The sequence below is a fragment of the Pyrgilauda ruficollis genome, unplaced genomic scaffold (assembly GCF_017590135.1).
Source record: "Pyrgilauda ruficollis isolate IOZ18807 unplaced genomic scaffold, ASM1759013v1 scaffold6, whole genome shotgun sequence".
NCBI classification, from domain to species: Eukaryota; Metazoa; Chordata; class Aves; order Passeriformes; family Passeridae; genus Pyrgilauda; species Pyrgilauda ruficollis.
In genome coordinates this window covers 16207992-16229922 of record NW_024527710.1, presented here as the reverse complement: position 1 = coordinate 16229922, position 21931 = coordinate 16207992, and the positions used below count along the sequence as shown (strand labels likewise).

The 21931-nt window shown below is 40.4% G+C and overlaps 1 protein-coding gene across 5 annotated transcripts in view; it reads right to left on the bottom strand.

Moving 5' to 3' along the window:
* The window catches only part of FGGY (FGGY carbohydrate kinase domain containing), a 130111-nt gene that overhangs the window by 102224 nt on the left and 5956 nt on the right, over nt 1–21931 (bottom strand). Inside the window, exons 2-7 of one of the 5 annotated variants that reach the window (XM_041483383.1) lie at nt 20171–20277; nt 16023–16235; nt 14057–14168; nt 13694–13750; nt 12162–12313; nt 2939–3024 (exon numbers count right to left, since the gene is read on the bottom strand). In XM_041483383.1, the coding sequence (XP_041339317.1) occupies nt 2939–3024; nt 12162–12313; nt 13694–13750; nt 14057–14168; nt 16023–16223 (608 nt within the window). In that variant the 5' untranslated portion in view covers nt 16224–16235; nt 20171–20277. Of the gene's footprint in view, nt 1–2938; nt 3025–12161; nt 12314–13693; nt 13751–14056; nt 14169–16022; nt 16236–20170; nt 20278–21931 lie in introns of those variants that run through there. The other 4 variants (XM_041483384.1, XM_041483381.1, XM_041483382.1 and 1 more) reach the window with 4 other exon arrangements.

The following is a 21931-nucleotide window of genomic DNA, read 5'->3' as shown; positions in this document are numbered from 1 at the left end:
CAGATGTGCATCTCTGGTAAGAACTCCCCATCCATAACACAGTAGCCTGTAACTAAACCAGAGAGGAGTTGAGATTTTATTAAGATAGCTGTACCCAAAGTACCATATAAAGGAAAGGTTACCAGAGGTCCTGCATGGGGGAGGGAGAGCAGTGAGTCACACTCAGCACGAGCAGAAGTGCTGAACCTCTGAAAAGCACTGCTAAGAGTCTGTCACAGCTCTTCCTCTCCACCACAGCATTTCTGAGAGAAGACAGCTGAGTATTCAAGTGGCAAAACCAACACTTGTTGTTACAGCCTTGGAGGGCAAAGCTGAGAAGTTCTAGGTTTAAATTTTTTAGCTAACATTTAAATGCTAATCTAATTGTTTAAATTAACATTTTAAATTTTAATTTTTTAAGTAAAATTTTTTAAATAACATTTTTTTAATGCAGAATAGTCAGCTGCCTGGATCATTCACAACAAGTCAATGGTCGTTCATCAGCCCAAAGCAGAAATAATAAAGCATAACTACATTAAATATGGAGCATTACAGGCAACAGCTGTCCAAGAACAACAGGAATCAAAAATTTGGAACTCATCCTTTGCAACTGATGAGTGGATGTTGTTTAGTGAGATACAGAGCAGTTTCAAAGCCAGAAGGTAAAAAATTCTAGATGTTTGAGCCTCCACCTAAGAGGTAAGAAACACTTATTGTTTATTATAGGTCCACTGGAAAAAATATTGGCAACAAGGCAGTTCAAGCCAGCAGAATGAAAGGTGAAAGACGTAGGATTTCATACTTAGAAACACACATCAAGAACTGCTTTTCTAATACATCAAACTCTGATCTCACACACTACTTAACTTTGTGCACAGTGACCTCACTGAAGGCAAAAAGACTTTACATAATTTCTAAATGTCAAATACATAGAAAATGTTTTAGAGAACCCTTTAAAAATTTAAAGAAGCAAGGTCTTTGTTATAAAAGTGCTTTCAGAATTGCATTTATTTTGGTAAAATCCCCATCACCAAAACAAATTTTAAAAAAATAAATCTTTCTTTTATCAGGGCCAAGTTCTGTATGATTCACAGTGACTAACAGTGTCTTGCTCTGTGAATAGACTCCTTTGTGCTCAAAGGCAGAAAGGGTGGTAAGAGGTAATAATCTCATACATGATAAATTCACACTTCCCCTGTATTATGAGTACATGCAGGACAAATTACTTGACTTCACCAGCCTACAAGAAAATTCTCAGAAAACAGGTGTACATGGGGTAAAGCAGAGAAAGTAAAAAAAAAAAAAAAGGTTTGATTCTAGCAAAATGTTTCTTGTCATTGTTTTCCTGTCTTTTTCTTCCTTCTTTGATATCCTACAAGAAAATCCACTAGAGCCCAAACAATGGGCTTGATTTTGGGGAGCACATTAATGACAGCAATGAAAGATTTACAAGGAGCTATTTTACTCAAAATAGAAGACTCTGAACCAAAGTGTGAGAGAAGACTTTACCCAGAGAGTCTTTTCCCAACATTCCATTCTCCCTTATAACATCAATACAATCAAAAGATTTTGAGTAATCACATTGTCCTTGCTAAGGAAATGAACTTGTCAGTTCAGGCATCTCAATTTTTGAGTATAATCCTCTGCAAGTCTTTTTTTTTCCAGTCTAAATTCAGGCATCTCAATTTTTGAGTATAATCCTCTGCAACTCTTTTTTTTTTATTTTCTCCAGAGAGATTCTCTGCTTCACCCGCAGGAAATTGCAGCCAAGGACACAAAGCCAAAGCCAGGCAGGACCATGGAGCTGTCAGGATCACTGTGCCCTCCCTTTTCAGAGCCTCCCCCACCTCATGCCCTGAGCAAAGGGTGCTAATTCTAAAAGTTTTGAGTACTTTCACAAGAAGCAGACCCTGGAATATAATCTGGAAGCCAGGAATTTATCCTCTTGAAGGTAGCGTTGGGTCAGGTGACAGGACTGTTTAGATTGCAAGATCTGTGGGGTGGGAGTTGTTCTTCTGTTACATAATTCAGAGTTAGACAGCAAAATCTGACTGAAAGTCCAAAGGAAGAAGATGTAAGATGCCATTTATCAATTATCATCTGGCAAGTCCTTGCACAACTCCTCTTTTTGCATTTTTTAAGTCAATCATAGCACTTCCCTGCTGTATAATGCAAGGAATATATAATGTATAATGCTCTAACAATAGCTGTCAATCAGGAAAACTAACTAGAGAGAAATAGAGCACTCAAATAAAAAGAACTGTATCTGATAAGAAGGTGTCTTTATTTCCAAACAGACTAAAACTATCCTGTGGTCAGTTTTCATCTGAGACTACATTTTGCAGAGATTCTACTTCACAAGTTGCAATGGAAATAACTGTGAGCTGCACTGAACTGGGCATGATTTTAAATAAATAATACTGGCCCTCACTTCTCACAAGGATCTGCAAATGACCCTGTGTTGGTCACTTCAATCCAGATTTTTAAGGGGTTCTCTCAGATGGTTTTGTTCAACTACTCAGCAAGGATTCCAGGGTACTTTTGTGAAGCAGCACAGCTGCCATGTTTTACAGTGAAGTGACCATTTTAAATTAGATTTTACCAGAGCCCTCCCACATGGCAAAGAAGTGTGTATTTCCAATTCTCAAAAAAGTCAATAAATTTGTCAACAAAATAGATTTCAAAGAATTATTGGAAGTGTATTTCACAGGAACTCCAGCAATCATATTTATGCTCCAAAATGACATTTTGCAGCAACACACTGTATCTGTGAATTCCACTGCTCCCAGGAACAACTGTGCTCAGGAATGCACAATGGAGGCAGGAGATAGGTTCAAGATGTTTTGGAGCTGGCTGAATTACAGACAGATGTACATAACAGCAGGTCCAGTCAAAATGAATTAAAGCAGAAATGTACATAAGAAAATAGACAAAAATCATATTGTTATAATTAACATACCTTGCAGTGACACCTGTGGCTTTCCAAGATAAGAAATCCGGAAGATCAAAGAAGTAGCCAACCTTCTCCCACGATTCTGGCAAGTTCTAATAAAAATATGTTTAGAAAGGCAGATATTAGAGGTCAGGCATGGTCATGCCCTTATTTTAATGCAATTAAAATCCTGATATTTAGGTAAAAATGACCATTTTTTCAAACTCATTGCTCTGATCATCCAGTCAGCTTTTCTCTCTGATTTACTGTTTGGAGAGCTGAGCCTTTCCCCCAGCACAGACTGATCATAGGCAAAGTTCCTCATGAAGAGTTCATGGAGGCACAAGTTTCAGATCAATAACCTGGGGTGTCTCTGTTCCCCATCAGCTGCTCGATGTCAGAGCAGTTTCAAAGCCAACAACTTTATCAAAAAACATTTGCCTGAAAAATGTTCTATTTTCTAATATAAGCCATTTAAGATCTTAAAATGCTTAAAATTTAAGATTTAAAATTTAGTATTTGTTAGTTATAAGCACAAGAAGAAAACAAAGAGCTTTGTGATCGCACAAACAAAGCTTGCAGATCTGAAAAGCCACACACAACATTCCCAAACTCCTAAAAAACTCTTCTACCAAGATAGCTCATTTACAAGGAGTTTCCACCACTGTTTTCTGAGAGAGATGATGGTCCAGAAAAAGCTGGTCACACCTGGGCCAGGCTCTATTCCCTGTTTCCATCTCCAAAGCTCAGTCTGTTTTCCATCTCCAAACTACTTTTCCACAAACACAATCCCCACACCACCCACAGGCATCAGACCATGATGAATGTGAAGAAAGTTTTCCCAGGAGTAATGTTGTATTCCAGTGTGACAGACAGTGAGCATCATTGTCCTGCAAAGCAATCCCAATTGTCCCCTCTGACCCCAGCACATTAAAATAAGTAGAGACTATCAAAACTAAACAAAAGCCCACAAGGGTCACAAATTGAACTTCCATGGGAAGATAAGATTGATTGAAAAACCTCCACCAGCTTCTTAAATAATCAAAAAGTCCAAAGTTTTCTCACTTAATAGCAGCTCCTGCTCTAGAAACCCAGTCCTTGCTGGGGTCTTTCTGGAAGTGTCAAGTGTCTAGAATGTACATGCTGAACTAAAGCAGAAGATTATTCCATTTTAAAGAAATAATATTTGGCTCTTGAAATTCTTCCCTGTGAGGGTGGTGATGCCCTGGCACAGGTTGCCCAGAGAAGCTGTGGCTGCCAATGGATCCCTGGAAGTGTCCAAGGCCAGGCTGGACAGGACTTGGAGCAACCTGGGATAGTGGAAGGTGTCCCTGCCATGGCAGGGGGTTGGAATGAGATGAGCTTTAAGGTCCCTTCCAACCCAAATCATCCTGTGATTCTGTGATTCTATAACATAATTTAGACATTCTGTGATATCAAACCAAAATCATACAAGTCCAGAAAATTGCTGAAATGGAATAGATGATTTTGAGAAACTAAGGTGCAACTGGGTAAGTACAAAAAGCAAAATTTGCTTAGTTTTGGGTCATGCCAAGAATCTGTCTTAAAACTTCTTGAGTTTAGACCTCGAAAAGGTTCTAAAACTTACTGGGTTTCTATTGAATCAAAAAAAGAAATGCTGTGATTACAACTTTTTAACATAAAACACACAACCTTTGGATGTCTGCTCCTGACCACTCAGATTTAGCTCACCTCCCAGACATTGCTACTCATTAACTTCCTATAAATGCCAAGGTGCCCTATAGTTTAGCCCAAAGATCATTCAACCTGATTATTTTGATAATAAAAGCCATGATGTGTTGTTAACACACCTGACAGCCTTCAAGAAGCAACAGGAGTAGTCTGTTGTCTACTTCAATCAGAAAATAAACTGGATTAAGAATAACTGTCCTCTACAAATAAATCTGTTTCATCAAATACTCCTTGGATCCTTATTCTATTACTTCAAGAATTCCCAAAAGCCACATGTTAGTGACATTCAAAATACTTTGTTTCATGAACATCCAAATGATTCATTTTTTGCCATCTTGATGCTGTGTCATCACTAATTAGTACAGACAAAAAAAAAATCACAGCATGCCCTGATGCTTTTTCCAAACAAATTTAAAGTCTCCATGTTTTCAACACTCACTGAAGTTAATTCAAATTTATTTTCACCCAGTCAGGAGTCTGTGACCACATTAAAAGGATTGTGGAAAAGATCCAGGAAAGTTCCCAATGCTGTATTCACATCCTGCAACTCACCCTCCAAACTTTCTTGCAAAGGAACTCACAATCTTTCTGCTTTCCAGAGGTACTTATGGGGTGCCCTTTCTTCATCTCTCTCTCTCTGATTGCTTTGGGTTGCTTGAACAGCTACAACTCCACAGAGTAACATTTTGACATTGTTATAGGTAATCCCAAATACTTGGGGTCAAAGAGTTTAAGAATTATGCAGTGCAATGTATTTTAATCTTCCTAGGCAAGAAGAGAAAATGAGGGATTTCTTAATTGGACTGAAAATACATACATTTTAATCTAAATTACAGAAAACAAATGCACATTGTCTGAAAGGAAGAAAGGGAATTATGCACACACTCACAGGGATCTAAAAACTCATGTCCCATGCCCTGCTCCCACTCAAAGCAAGGATTTACAACTTGGATCTCCCACACTTCACACTGGATGCCAAGCCATGTGATAGAGCTATTCCAGACACCCAAGATAGGCCATGAGCAGAAATTCCATCCTTGCCAGAGTCATGCTTGCAAACTGATCAATTCTGACACAACTGGTAAAAGATTAACTGGCTGAATTATCAGAGTCAGGAACTAGGGCAGGGGGAGAGGAGGGGCTTGGAAAGTAAACTCTTGGAATAAGGCTGCTGCTGAAGGGGGAGAAAACTGCCTGCACCACCCAGACAGTGGTGCAGGCACCCTTAAATCCCTGAGGCATCCTAGGCATGGCACCACAGGCAGGCAAGCACCAGAGCCCAGGCCAGAAAGGGCTGCAGAGGGACAGAGCAGGCACGTGGAATCTGAACCAGAGAAGCTGGAACAAGGCAGGGAGGACAGTGTGTGCCTGCTGGGAGCCTTGTCCCACTGCAGAGAAGAGGAGACACAGAGGGGACAGCCCAAACAGGACGTGCTCTGAGGTGCAGGTGCTTCAAATCTCCCAGCTGTGAGTGCTGTTCCTAAATGGCACCTCTGCCTGATCAGCAACTGAGGCTAAAAACCAGATTCAGTCTGAAGTACAGCTTATGCATGTGTGTCTGCACTGTGTATGGACTGTGATAACACAGAGTGTTGAAACATTTATAAACAATTCTAAACAAGAGTTCAGTTCCAAACTCAACAGCCTGGAGTCATTCTCATTTAACACAGAATTTATTATTCATTTTAATGGAAAAATATTCAGTCACATTCAACAAGACAAAAAGCCAGCTGCAAGGGCAGCAAGCAGTGAAGAAGACATGCACCAGCAAAGGAGATGATGCCAAAATAATGCCACTACATGCACTATCCTTCCCCCCACTGCCAGGGAAAGAGAGGTTTTAATTGTTTCTGCAAATGATCCCACTGCTAGCTACAAGTCACGGGTGTGCAGAAGGAAGAAGGGTGATGGATCACACAGCAGATCTGAGGATGTGAACTGTAACATACAGCAAGATCACTGACTGCTAGAAAAAAACCCTACTCACTGACTATTGATTTTAGTTGTTAATGGCAGAGGAATGATATGATAAACAGTCACTCCATGGTTTGGGATTTTTTTCCTAAAGGGAGGCTCTTCTTCGCTCTTAAACATGAAATTAAGAGCAGAGTTGTGAAAACAGAATATAGAAGACTGCACTTTATTTGGAGGCAGCTACCAAACAAATACCTGCCCCCCAACATCCAGTCCAACATCCCCCACCCACTTAAAATAAACAATGAAGTTCAGCATCTCTGATTTAACGGGACTAGTATTTTTTAGAAATAGCTGGTATGTAATGTCATTAGTATGAGGAAAACATAACATGCATCCTTTCGTTTTGGCACAAGCCACAATAACATTTTCAGCCAGAAATTAGTAAACAACATTTTTTTCTTCTGCTATCTCTAGAAAAAAAAAAAATACTAAGAGACTAATTCTGTAGCTGGGCAACCCTTCCCTGCAGTTCTTGCATTGCTGTGTTTGAGCTGTGTTCTCACTGCTCTAACCCTGGTTTGCCATAGCATCCATTTCTGTACAATTGTGTTGTACTGACAAGCTCCTGCAGCAAAATAATTCCCAAGTGAAGGAGTTATGTACTCACAGTTTCAGCTCATATGCAGGCACCTACCTCCCAGAACTACCTACACAGTCAGGCAGTGAATATCCAGTTTTTTTAGCCAAAGTCACCAAAATTACAGAACCCACTCAATAAACTGCACAAAAACATACCAGCAACTACAGAAGTAAAAAACTATTGAAATAATGTTTTGTAAGAAAATTGTAAAGAACAAAATCTAAGGAAATAACAGCAAATGCAGTGAATTTAATTGGCTATTTTAAAAGAACCAGCAACCAGGAATTGCTTTCCTTTTTAGTGAAGGTTATATTCAAATTTACCTTAGTGGCTTCAGGAAGACTTTGTCAGAACCATCTTTCAGCTAGTTGCTAAATATTTGTCAAAGGTTTCTTTGCTTCACCTTCATTTACAGTTGATGTTCTTAATTCATGCGACCACATGTCAAAAGTCAAATGTGGCTGCATCCACAGAAGTGAGCTTTATTAAAAAATATGTATTTGTTTGGTTTTGCATTTAACACTGCACTCTATCACCACACATGATCCACACAGGCAGAAAAATACAATGCTGCTCCTAAGTGAGCCACAGATATGCACACTTTAACCAGAGTGCCCCACAGGCCTCACAGTAGCTGCATTCAGCTGATCATTTACTGCCAACAGCTGTGCCAACACACAAACTCCACTTGCAGGGATGGCTTTGCCATAGGAATACCTATCTGCAATCACAAGCATCAAGACCAACCAATTAATTTCACGGATGATAACTAAGAGGTACCAGAGGGTAAAATTATTCAGCCCCAATCAAACTGGACTGAATGTAAGCAAATCAAAGACAAGACCTCAAAAAGCCTATTATGGACTTAATAATTTAGGTTTTTAATTCAAACTCGGAATGGAGATGAAGAGCTGGAAGAAGGGAATACACCCTGAAGACTCCAGTATCTAGTTACATCTCTATGCTGTGTAGTGAGACAAAATGTTAAAGAGAAAACATCATGTGGAAAAGAAAGTCAAAAAGAAGCAGATGAGAGTAACTTGTGACTTGAAAGAAAACCTGCATCAACTCTCCACAAATAAATACAGGGGGAGAGGAAGAAGAAAGCCACAAGAGATAAGGACCAGTATCTACTTCTTGTACAGTGGTGTCAGCTCATTCCTCTCACTGAGTGAGGTCATCTGCAGCTTCAATTCCAGGAACAAGGTGATGGAAATGGAAAAGCACAGTTAGGTCATTATTGAATCCCAGACTGGTTTGGGTTGGAAGGGATCTTAAAGCTCACCCAGTTCCACCCCCTGCCATGGGCAGGGGCACCTTCCACTATCCCAGGCTGCTCCAAGCCCCTCCTGGCCTTGGACATTTTCAGGGATGGGGCAGCCACAGCTTCTCTGGGCAACCTGTGCCAGGGCCTCACCACCCTCACAGGGAAGAATTTCTTCCCATCTAACCCTGCCCTCTGTCAGTGTGAAACCATTCCCCCTTGTCCTAAGTCCCTCTCCAGCTGCCTTGTAAGTCATCTTCATCCTTTCCCCCTTCTCCTTCCTCTTCATCACCTCCAACCAATTCACAGTAAATTTGCAAGTCATATTCTTTAGAAATACTTTTAATTGCTTAGATAAAAATTCTTCAAGCCACAGAAATTCCACTTCTTTCTTTGAGAGACACCCTAATCACTCACAACTTACCAGCACTGCTGGTCAGACCCGTGTCAGAGCCTTCCTCACAGAGATCAGGTTTGCAAACAGTTGTTGTTAGCAGAACCCAGGGCAAAACATGAGACAAGAATTTCTCCTAAAGTGGCCTTCCAGACCCCGGTCAGCACCATGGAAAGGGAGAGGGAGGATTTGGTAACAATGTACACACAATTAACTTCTCAGTGTAAGCACAGACCATCATTTAGTATCAATACTTTAAATAACTTCCTTCCTAAAGGGCACCTAAGTAATCTCCTAAATGTATCTTTTATTTCTTTTATCTTTATTATTTAATTTCTATTTTATTATTTCACTTCAGACATAAAGCAGTACTTTTCCCCACTGCACTCTCTCTGCAAAATCCATATGAATGCAAGCAGCTGTGGAACGTGCACAGCTCCAATCCCAGGCAAAGATGTACAGAGGGAAATCAGCAAAACCATTTACTAGCAGAAACACTAAATTTTGGGGAGTTCAAAATCAGGTCCAGAGAATTCAAAGAAAAAATCCAGTGATTCTTCATATATTAGGGTGTACAAGCTGACCTGGAGCATGACCAGGCAAAGTGTCTGGCTGTGGGTTTTGTTCTGCTTTGTCTTCTTTACAAACATCCCTGTGTTGAATGTGTTGCAGCCATGTCAAGTCTCCTGATCAAGAACTTTCCAGAAACATGATGCCAACCAAAGGAACAAAGGCTCAAAGTAGCTTCTGGACACACCTTGGTTTAGCCAGTTTTGATTATGGTCAGACACAGGAGAATGTGCCCAATCCACTGTTTTTGTTTTAACTTCCTGGAATGCTGTCAGGTATATGACAACATTAGGGAGGAATATTGAGAAAGGAATAAAGAAGGAAAGGAGAAAAAAAACCCCATCTCACTGCACTCAATAGTCAGGAAAGCTGGAGAGACCAAAGCCATGATCACAGCCAGGCACAGTGTGGGGAACACTGTTAGACTTTCCCAGGCAGTGACCAGGTCAAACCAGGTACAGTGCACTCATTTTCTGAACACCAGATAGCATAATTAAGTAGAAGCATAATGGGAATTTGAATTTCAACATTGCAAAGCCCTAAGATAGTTGAAAAGGATAGAATAAAATGAAAATGTGTCTTTCTACCTGCTAATCTTGCAATTCTCCCATGGGATTTGAAAACTAAGCTTCCTTTTTACCAGCTTGTGCATTATCACTAGCTTAAGAGATAATCCTGTAGTCAGAATATAAAGTATATTTTCCCTGTGGTGTGTGAGCTAGACCAAAATCTCATTCTGCCATTGAGAAATACACTAATCACAGAAAATTAAGATAATACAACTCAAAAAATAGGAAGAACACATTAAACACCATTCTGTAAGTATTTTTCTTTACCATACCTGTAATACCTGTGTTACAGTTTATGATATATAAAATATTAGTAACAAAGAATCTGAAGAGACTTCAATAATTTACATTTGTAGCACAATTCAAGACAGCCCACTGAGAAACATCAGATGTGCAAACTGCTGTTGTAGGTTTCATCTGAACAACTTGACGTTCAAAGTTATTGTAAGATTTGCCTTCCTTGGCAAAAAGTGAGGACACTTGCATTACATGAGGCTGAGTTTGAGCTGTCAGAAGCCAAAGTGACCCTTTGCTGACAGCCCTGATGTCAGGTAAGCCATGGATGCAGTACTGTACCTGGCACTGAAAATAAACCGTGCCTCTGCACCTAATTCCTTTCCCCCTCCTACTTTGCAAGGAGTACAGAAGCAGTAAAAGCACTCAATCCCTCACCTCTCCAGAGCTGAAAGGTTTAACCACATCTCAGCAGATTACAGCCCACTGCAGGATAACTGCTCCTGCTCCTGAGCAGCTGAGGTGCTGCTGTGGGTGCCGAGGTGCCCGAGCTAAGCAGGACAAGCTTAAGCAGTTTAATGGTGAGTCATGCCCAGAGCACTCAGGAATTGTGAGTGGGCAGCTCAGCAGGCAGACACTGAGGTGAAAAACCCTCTCTTAAGGACAATAATCTCCTTAGCTGGTGTGTCAGGAGCTGAAAAGGGACATGTGAACAAGCCCTGTTCTGTACCACCCTTCTGCCAGGAAATCCCTGCTGCTGGCTGGCACCTGGGGTCAGGAGAATCCTGTGTCCCACCCATGGTTCATGGAGGGAGCAAGCCCTGCAATGCTCTGCCCTTTACACCACAGCAATCATGCACAGGGCTTTGAGGTCACAGCAGGCTCACACCTCCACATGACCACGTTTGATCATCCCATAATTCTGGATTTCCTGAGCAGTCAGGTACTGATATCCCAGACCTTGCAATATAAAAATGCTTTAAATGCAAAGGATTAACTGAATGTTTTTACAGCTTACATTTTATTATTTATAAAATGACTGATGTATGATACTCATAGCTCGAGAAGGGAAGAACTAGTAGATGGATATTCATATTTCATTATCAACATTCATTACCCTCTGTTATCATTAATCTGTCAGTACCTGCTTCTACCAGTTAATTCCTTAGACTTTCTCCAATCTGCACCTTGTTACAATCTAATGTCTCATGTCTGTAAGGACAGGAGAATTTGGCTGTCTGAAACTGGCAGCAAGTAATTTACATTTGGGCTTTGTTAAAATGACAGTGAGCATCATTGAGGCCAAATGTAAAAAGCCAGGCTGGAGGAGGTTATAAAAAATTCAAGTGGCAAGTGTCTCTCCTTTTATCTGACAGTTGTTATTAAGAAGCCATACTTCATTATAACACACCAAATTTAAACACAGGAGACAGAGGTAGAGGTCCACATTACACACAGGGCACCTTCCCCCTACACATGGTTTATTCCTACTGATGGGACAGAACTGAATTGAAGCTGGAACTAGAGAATTCCTTTACCAGCAGCCATGGCCATCACACCCTGAAATGCTGGATGCCTCAAAGGCACTCCTCTGGCACTCCAGGCTCCAGCTGGAGTAGGAAACACATCTCCATAACTAAATCCTAGAATACTTCATTTATTATCTGTACCTCTATTTGTTTGTATATCTAATCTTAGATAAGGAAGGCATATGGAATGTTTCTCTCAGGGAACACTCCACTTCAATGAAATCAAAATATTTCTACAAAACTGAGAGGAAGAAAGAACATTAGAAGGTTTAAATCACAACTTTAGCCTGACCGTACTTGGCATACACCTTGGCGTTCAACACTAAGACTGAAGGCTTTTGTTTGAGAAATCTCATTCTCAGGAATTAACAAGGGCACTAATCACTAGTAAAAATGCACCAGAGTGTTAAATGTACTCACTTCCTTTATCCAGAGCAATTTAGGAGGCTGCATTTCCACAGACATGGCTCCCCCTACATAGCTCAGAACCCTGTGCTGGGTGGCATTGATGCGCCTGACTTGGCTCGCTGCACGATGGTCCATCCACATGATCACATTCCTACGGTTCTGTCCTTGGGGGGAAACAGGAAAAGAGTTATTTTAGCCCTGCTTTAACCCCAGCTCAGCACTGTAAGTTACTAGGCTCTAAACTGCTTCACACTTTCACTTCTACACTGAAAACTCAAATTCTGTTTGTGTTAATAATTCACAGTGGATTTCTAAATATAAAATTTTAGCCCTCTGACCCAACTTTAGCACATGCTGAACACTGAGAATGCTGACTGAAACCAATCAGGCTTGTGAGCATCCAAGAACTGTGAATCACCATGTTCTCTTGTATTTCATTCAAAAAAACCAAACTTCCCGACAAAGTTCACATATTTAGTTAAAAATATAAAGGAACATTCTGGTGACCAAAAACTAAAAATGTGACAAAATCTGAACAATTATGTTGCGAATTGAAATTAGCTCAATCAGCTGCAGGGATTCTCTCTCCTCTTCTATGGTTATGAGAAGAACCACCCTAATTCCTTTCCAAAATACTGTTTCGAGGGGGAGAATTTGCTGAAATGCTTTTATTTTGGATGTGCAAGGAAAAAGCATTTGGCAAGTCTGCAGCACACACAAATGAGAACAAGAAGCAAAGAACATTTTATCCAAATTAACCTCCAGAGGACCTGCCAGAGAGGGGGAACAGTAATCCAGGTGACACTGCAGATTCCTCTCTGGCTAAGTACACTGCACACTCCAAGGAATAGCCACTCAAGCTTCATCTTGGAAACACAGTGCAAAACAAGGCAGAAGTGTGAGGTCCATCAATATTTCTAAAATGGATTGAAATACAGCTCAGAACTGTGAAACTGCCTGAAATACCACCACTGCCAGGCTCTTCGCAGCATTACAGTATTGAGTGAATTCTTGTCTTGTTGTTTAGCACCACCACTGTGTAAACTCAAAGTTCTTGGGGATATCAGAGCACAGAAAATGAGAACTGAATTTGACTCATTAGACCCAAAATAGCCTCAGACATCATTAGGCATTGAACAGATTGTAAGAGACTCTCAAACTGAAAAATAAATAATCTGATCTAAATTTAGAAAAGGACATTTTGGGGGCAAAGCTGGGTTTTGAGAAGGATAGAAGGAGATGACAAACACATCTGAGAAGGGAACATACACAGAATTATGATTATGTCTCTGTAACTACTGATATAGCACACACTTAATATTAAGTGGAATTCACTGGGTAAAAGCAGTGCAGAACAGACTTTCTGTGAGTCTTCTGAATCATCTACCCAAAAACTAATAAAACGCCCCAGATTTTTAGCTCAGGACTATCCTAGACAAAGACAGAACACCAGTGTAATAAAATACACAAACTGAACTTCTTGCCTGCAGCTCCATGACAGAGCAAGCAGTTAGACTACACTAACACTAGCATTTTTAACATACCTTTAGCCAGTGTGGATGGGCATTTATACACACTATAAAAGCCACGATCAGTACAGTCTGAAGGAGAAGAAAACATGCCGAAAAGAAAAATGAGTGTAGATTTCCCTAAGAAGAAATTTCTCAGAGCCAAGATGAATGAATGGGATCTTAAGATGCCAAATATTTAACTAAACAGTAATTAATTCTCATCTCAGATTTAATTTTGCAGTAAAATTAAAACAGTAAAACCAGGTAAAAAAAATCCTCTTATAAAAAAGAGTCTGTGTCATCTCCATCTCCAAGAGTCTTTGGAGGACATGGGAAGTTCCCTCCCACCAGTGGTAAAACTCACACAGTAACACCATGTTTTGTGTGCAGCTCTACCTTCAGAGTTGACTGCCAAAGGCTGGAATTGTTTATCCACCACAACAAGGGAACAGGTAGCATCAAACCCAAGCCCTCGGATCTGGCTGGCATCCACTCCACAGACAACTTCCTGAAAATGCACAAAACACACAGGAATACAAATATATCCATGCAAGTGCAAGTGCCATGTGAACTAGAGAGTACCAAAAAAAATAAGTTAGCTCAAATGCTGAAATTTCCTAAATTCAGTGTTCTTTAAAACTTCCAATATAAACACATCAAATTACCAGAAATTCTTTGTGTTTCAAATCTGAATTCAGAGGTCTTTATCCACAGTCCTGGATAAAAGCAGGGAGCACAAAAATATCAGTAAATAAAGGTAGCAGAAAACCTGCAATGTTAATTTTCTCTCTTGTCTAAAGCTTGGAGCTGAACTGGATGTGAAACATGGACCAGGAGTAGGAGCAAGTGTTTCCATGAGTTACTTCACTGACTTCCTGCCCGTGGAAGCAACAATCTTCCAGAACTGCTTTGGTAATACTGTGTTTGTCTGGCAATACTGAAGGGTTCCAAAACTAAAGTTGGTCAAAACCTGTAGCCATGATAACACCTCTGCAATGCACACCTTTACTCAGCTACCAAGAGTGTGAATAGCACACTTTCTGGAAGGTTTTCAAAAAAAAAAAAACCAAACCATTGCCCCAAAATGCCTGAACTTCATGGCTTCCAGCAGCACTGGAAAAAAAAACACAACACCCACAAGAATTAAGAATTAAGTGCCAAATGAGGTCGCAAGACACCTAAAATGTAGCACAGTAATAAATTGTCACTTCTCAGCAACAATAAAAATATCATTATTTTAATTAGTACTATAAGGAAAGACTTTTAGTAGACTTGCACAGTGCCAGTCTCTTATTGGCTCTGTAAAACTGCAGTTTCTGAGACCATTTTATTGCTTAAATATGAGAGACTGCATTTAAAGAGGTCAAGAGCAAGAACAAAGCCACTCAGACAGAGAAAAATCAAATAAGCAGAGGAAGACTTGCTCTGCTTTAATGTCAAGCTGTTCTTCCCTATCATTCCTGTCACTCCCTTCTTTTCCTTCTATCCACTCACCTCCTCTTCTCCATCTCAGGGCATTTCTGCAGAGCCAAGCTCATTAATGTTTGAAAAGGCTGATCAATAACAAGACAATGGGTGAACAGTCCATCTGCAAATTACCAAGCGTATCATGAATATTTAAAAAGCCAACCTTAGAACATGCAGCAGGCATGGGCTGTAGTGAGGAGGATGAAATGGCCTCTGTGTGCACTGCAAGCAAGGTCTCTAATTTACCTTTATCTCCAGCATGTACAGGAGCCCTGGATCAGAGGGTACAAATTTTCCACTGTAGTAAAGTCTATTTCAATCTGGTTTTATGCCTGATACTATCCACAGACATTTATTATTTATTTTGATCTTATAATACTGGATCCTTTTATAATGAGGATAACAAGTGTTACTTTAGGGGCCATCCAAAATCCAGATTACAATTTCTCTACAATAAATTCTTCTTTATGACTCCAGAGCAGCCCAATGCACATCTCTAGATATATGCACTGCCAGGTTCTGAGCAACCTTGACTCCTCCAAGAACTGTCTCATGGGTAGAGCATACACCAGCTAAACAAAGCTCACAGATGTGAGACCTGGAGGCAGTGGCTAAATCCTCCCTCTGCAATAACAGCACAAAGAAAGGTCTTTCATCCTATCTGCAGCTGTAGCATGAGTTTTTTTCACTCTGGCCTTCAACTCCTCACCAGTAAAACAGACATTTGTGAGGCTGCATCAGCTTCAAGGTGCTTTCAATGCACAAGGGTGGTCACAAGTTACACAGCATGAGGAGACCCGAGTGGAACTGACAGGCATGGGGACTGCAGGACCATGAACAATCAAAACTTGCAGAGCCACCTGTAACACAAATCCTTCACCTTGTCCTCGCCCACCTTTGTGACAGAGCAGCAGGCAGCCCAGATGTCTGCAGAGGATTGCTCATAGTGGTCTGGCTGGGGCTCCCAAACCTGGATGGGTTGTTCTGCGTGTGCCACCACTGTCCCAAAGCTGTCCACCAGCGCCGCGCGAACGCTGGCTGAGCCCACGTCAACTCCCACGTAGTATTTCACTGCAGTCTGCTTCTCACTGGGCATGTTTAATAAAACCTGTCAAAGGAAAAGGGAAAAAAAGGGGTTAAAAGCATATAAAAAGACTGACGGAAAAAGTGCCAAGAGCTGCTGCCTCCCACCAAGCTAAACTTCCCACCTGCGCTGTGATGCTGGTAATTATAAAGTAACAACATGACAATCGGTTACATGTTACCCAGAGGGAAAAAAAATAAATAAAGTCTCCAAGAGCTCTCCACCATCAATTCACATCACTTTTAAGACTCAGAAAATAATTTTCTGAAAATGTGTTGAGCCATGAGAGCATGGTGTGAAAACTCTGCCTACTCTGACATCTTACAAGAACAAAGTGAGGTTAAGTTAATTGATTTAATTATTCACAATGAGTTGCTTATTTCACTATATTAAGTTTAACTATTTGACATTTAATACAGTGACAGATTCACTGTTCTTAATTTCTCACGGTTTGTTCTTAATTAATAGTTAACATTTACATTTTAATCAAGCTGTGAGAATGCTAAGTAAGAGCTGATAGAAATATTTGAAACGTCAGACAAATACCATGTTTAGTGCTTGTATGAACCTTTTACATCTCTGAAACACGTAAAACTCAGCTGACACACAGCTTCTGATATTCAGAAAATGAAATGGATAAATTGGCATTTAAAACACATGGTATTTACAGAGCATCAAAATGGCTCTACTTTAAAACAGCCCACTTCCAAAGAAGTGACCTGCTAATATCTGGATATGGTAGATGGGGTTGTCAGAGGGAGGAATATAAGCACAGGGGGAAAGATTTGGTAAGTCCTGATTAATAGAATATGATTATTCACATTTCAAATTAATATTTTTTTCTTTTTTTTAATAATAACACTGAGTACAGGTCAAGATCTACTGGCATAATGTAGTGTCTTTCACATCCATGGCTGTCTTATAACGACTGCTGCTGATAGATATCACAAATCTACAATCATTGAGGGTTAGAGGCAGCAGATGAAATAGAGAAAAAACTCCAATTCTGCATAATAATTAATTAGGACAAAGTTTCATTTGCACTGAAAATGGTATAAAACAACACCTTGGCTGAAGAAACCAACTGAGGCTTCCCTTCCTCCCACCCCTTAAACAGCTCATGGAAATGTGGACAGTCAGTGGAGATCTGTGCTCACACGTTCATTCTTCCCTGATTCAATCTAGCACTTCATGCCCAAACCCCACTGCTGGGTCCAGGGTCCATGGTTTTGTTCTTTGCTTGGCCAGCACGAGGGAGTTCTGTCCCTGGTACAGACCAAAGCAGTGACCACACCACATTCTGCTCACACCCTGCAGGGTCACTGGAGTAGCAGCACAGATCACCAGCTTGTAATAATGTCAGAAAGTAGAAAAAAACCTCCAAGCTACAGAGCATATTGTGGTCCTGCTGGAAATCCTGGCTGCTGCCTCCCAGCATGCTGGTTCTGCCCAGCAGATTAGGTGCAACACACACTAATCTCCTTAAGCAAGGTCATGTGTCCAAGCGATGAGCAATCAGCTAAAAATAATGGTGTGCCATGAGTCTAACACCTAGGAATATTGGCAAGAAGGCCTGCTTTATTTTCTTGGCCCTGGCTCTGTGACCTGGTCAGAGGAACAAAAGCCAACCCCTCTGCCAGAGAAGACAACTTTGCTGCTATGGGTGATTAATACTGCATCTGTCACCTGGGGGGTGACAGCACTCAGCTTCTCCCTCTTAGCTCTCAGCTGGAAAAGCAGTTTTAAGACATTCTTTTCAACATGGTATTTACTTCTTAATTTTGCACTCCACCTCCCCAAAGCTCCAAAGGTTGGCTGCAGGTGCTGCAAGTTCCTTGTGAGAAATTTTACTACAAAGACATTGCATAATACTGTTCCTGATACTATCTCACAAATTTCCCTGTTTTTCCCCTATTTCGGCTCTGCCTTTAGCTGCTGACTCATAAAAAGTTGAGAATAAACCACAAGCTGCAAAACAGATTCTTTTTTTTTAAACATAGGCAAATCCTTCTTACTTGCTCTTCACTAAATACAAATAGCAAAAGGAGTATTTTATATCCTGCCTCTTGCTCACACACACAATATTACTCCAAATTTCTCTTCCTTGTATGGCAGCCTTGATTTTAGCTCATTAATGTGTTTTTGCTACTTAGAGAACAAGCTTAGCAGATGTTAGAGAATTAAGCTCACAGTACCTCCTACTCAGCACTTGAAATTATGGCTTTGCATTGGATTCTTCCCACAAACATTTGAAACCTGGAACCCAATCTGCCCATGTAATGTTTACTTTCCTTTTTTTTCCTTACTAAGCAACCAGGATGTGCCTGTGTGAGTGACTGGGCAGGAAGCAGAGTTTGTTTATGTGCTCGAGCAGTGCATATCAGCCTTTGCACATCCACCAGTTTATTGCTGTCAATCAGTGGGAACATGAAAGAGTTAAGCGACAGTACAAAACCAGCGACCCCAAACTTACTTTAACTGGTCTTTTTCTGAATAAAGCTCATCTAGATTCACAAAGCAGCAAGATTCACTCAATATCTCATTTAAAAAAAGGCTAAAAGTAAATATTAATCCTTTTTCAAGAACAGCAAGCACTAAATTACAGAGGCTGTTCAAAGTAAAGTGTCTCTGCAACAGGATCTGATCTGCTTGCAAAAACATAATTTGATGCCAAGGGTTTTTTTGGAATACCAAACACTTGGTATGCCACCTACTTATCAACCCCATCCACAAAAAGCACTGTCATCTCTAGGTCATAAATGTCAGCAATTATGGACTCTGCCCAAGGGTATTTCTTGAGAACCTAAGAACTCAGCAGAGAAGTTGGTGGAAAATATTTAGCCAAAGTACAGTGATAAGAATTTTAAAAAGGAATGTGGCCATTCTGTTTTGTTTCCAGAAGATTTATTTGGTACAAAAGGAAGCTCCAAATCAGAGCTGAAGGAACTCTTTAATGGAGTTCAGGGGTAGCAGAAGGTCCCTGCACAAGCTTGTTGCTTTGGAATTTGGACACCAACATTAATTGTCATGTGAAAAGAAAACTGCTGTGCAAATAAAACATTGGTTTGGATTTTTTTTATCTGCTGGATTCTATATTTCTGCAGGCAATACAATCATGAGGAAAACTGAACCAGAAAAATAACTGAAATAAAATGTCCTAAAAGTCCAGTCAGACAGGTCAGTTCATCAAGCACAATATTCCTAACAAGGCACCAAAATATTTTATGCATGGACTTGGAAGTCCATGATGCATGTTCATGGACTTCCAAGGGGTGGAAGGCAGTGGAGATAGAACCTTCTAAATCCCTGAAGAAACTCTGGAAGCCTGGCTCCTTGCAGCCAAGAAAAAAGGCCTCCAGAACTTCAATAAAGCCTTGTCTGTCCACTGCAGAATTCAAGACTCATATTTGCAACTTATTATTTGAATTTGCAAACAGAAGGAGAGGGGCAGAGGGAAAAAGTAAACTCAAAAGACATGTCCAGCTTGACCGTGTTAATCCATGTCTGTAACTGCTAAGTCAGGACAAGAAGCCAAAATTCCCTCCAAGCACTAAACCAGCAACGGCCTCTTTCTCTGCAAATCACAGCAGGGACAGAATGGCTTTTCAAACAAGCATTTATGATCAAAAGGCTACAGCATATTATAAATATTTATATGGACCATTAAATAATAGTCTGTATAAATATTATTCAAAATGTGCATGCTGGAAACCACAGACTTCCCAGTTTATCCTTGTACAAATGTGTTAGTTTTCCCACATAAGCAATGAAGAAAGAAAAAGGAGGGGTGAAACTCAGTTGCAAAAATATTTAAAAATAAAAAAAAAAGAAAGAAAATCCTTAACATTATTTACTTTAATTTAAAAGGAATGAGTAAGTAACCAGATGAGCTTTTCATGAGCACTGTTAGACTTGTCTGTCCCACTTTACCTCACAGTTATCGAGCTGCCAGGACGTACCTTTCTGTTAAAGCCAGGGTGCAGGAGGGGCTGCACTCACATCAGCATAGGCCCAAGCTCAGCACAAGCTTTCAGCAGCAGCAATTTAGACTTCGTGGTGCTGTGTGCTTAAACACAAAGAATTAGGAAGGACTGGCATGTCTGTTTTAAACTTTGATCTTTGGAACGCTGCGGGCTGCCCAGACCCAGTGATTGTGGATAAACAGTGTGCTTTTAGTAGTGCAGCTGTGCTTTTCTATGGGTTACCAAGAAAAAGATTAACAGGCTCAAATTAGGCTTCATAAGCTTTGTGTGAAAAGATCTAAATATGCTAAAGAAAAGCTGCTTTCCAATTGTAGAAAGGACATTAACCAAAACAAGTCCTTTTGACATTACACTGGAAATTCAGCACTTTGTTGGCTTGCTAGAGGTAAGTAATCAATACAAGTGGTGGTGGTAGAGTGGCAGGATCTCCTTGAAGACAGTGAACTCCCTTTGCTCTTCCAGCTTCTGTAATTCCTGTTTGGATGTGGAAAGAGAAAGAAGGCACATGTCTGTGTGGGAGAGCAGGAGCAGATGGGGAATTCTAACACTGTGGTGAAGGGCAGTACTAATATAGAAAATATCCTTAAATGCCCAAGGGAGTGTGCTATAACTATCAACAAGCATTTATTTGTCAGCTACCCCACAGCAAACAAAACAAACACAGGGAACAAAAGCACACCTCACCTCCCCTTTTCCCTTCCCCAAACAGAAACACGTACATGCAGGACCTCTGTCTTAGGAATGTGAGGACTGTGCTAACAGTAAGAAAACTGGAATAAATAAAATTGGAGTTGGGGAAAATATGCTTCTTCATTGAAATCCAAACACCTCTAGATTCTTTCATCAGTTCTCTGGTACATTCTGTGAAGTTTTCTTACATCTTACATGGAAAAACAGCTTGAAATAATGGAAGATTTCAGTAGTAAGATCCAACCCTAACTCCAGTCCTATAATATTTAGATTGTTCCATCAAAACCTTCCTAACAGTCCCCCTAATATTGTAATGCAATGTCAATAAACCCCAGCACAGGCAGGACTGATAATATTCTACTATTTTCTAGTATCTCCTTTTCTCTCTATAAATAATTCACTACATACTAATTTGCTGTAATGTCTCTCCAGATCTTTTTTCTTCCCCTTGCTTTCAGTGTCCAAGACAAAGTCATTACTTCATTGCTGCCCTCTGCCCTCTAATTCTATCTTTTGGATTTTAAATACTTTCAGGCCAAACTACTTCCACCTGCTCTGATTTAAAGCAAGGCACATTCTGGTTTATCCTGGTGTAACCAGTAAGTGGAGAAATGAAAATGACTAAATTATTCTAACAAATTAGATCAAAAAATTATTTATTTTCAACTTCTACTGCCTACATAGTTATCTCACTCGGGAACAGCAGAAGGATGTCAGCATGACCAGTGTCCATAAATACCAACAGCAGAGCTGGTTTTCTCTATATTCTGCTTGAGAAGAGTTTGTACTAAGAGAAGAATTATTTGCTCTCCTTCCAGTTCCTGTCTTCAGCTCACTCAGGCAGACACAGCCTGTGGTACTGATGATCAAACAGGAGCAATGGCATTCTGGCCCCTGATTAAAGAGCAGAGCATGGCTGTGCTGGGTCAGATGAAAGGTCCAATTAGCCCAGGATCCTCCACAAACAGGAGAAGCCGTAAGAAAAGCATATGCCTGCCCTTTTCATCCAGCAGTACTTCCCCAGGACACCTTTCCTCCTGCTATCTA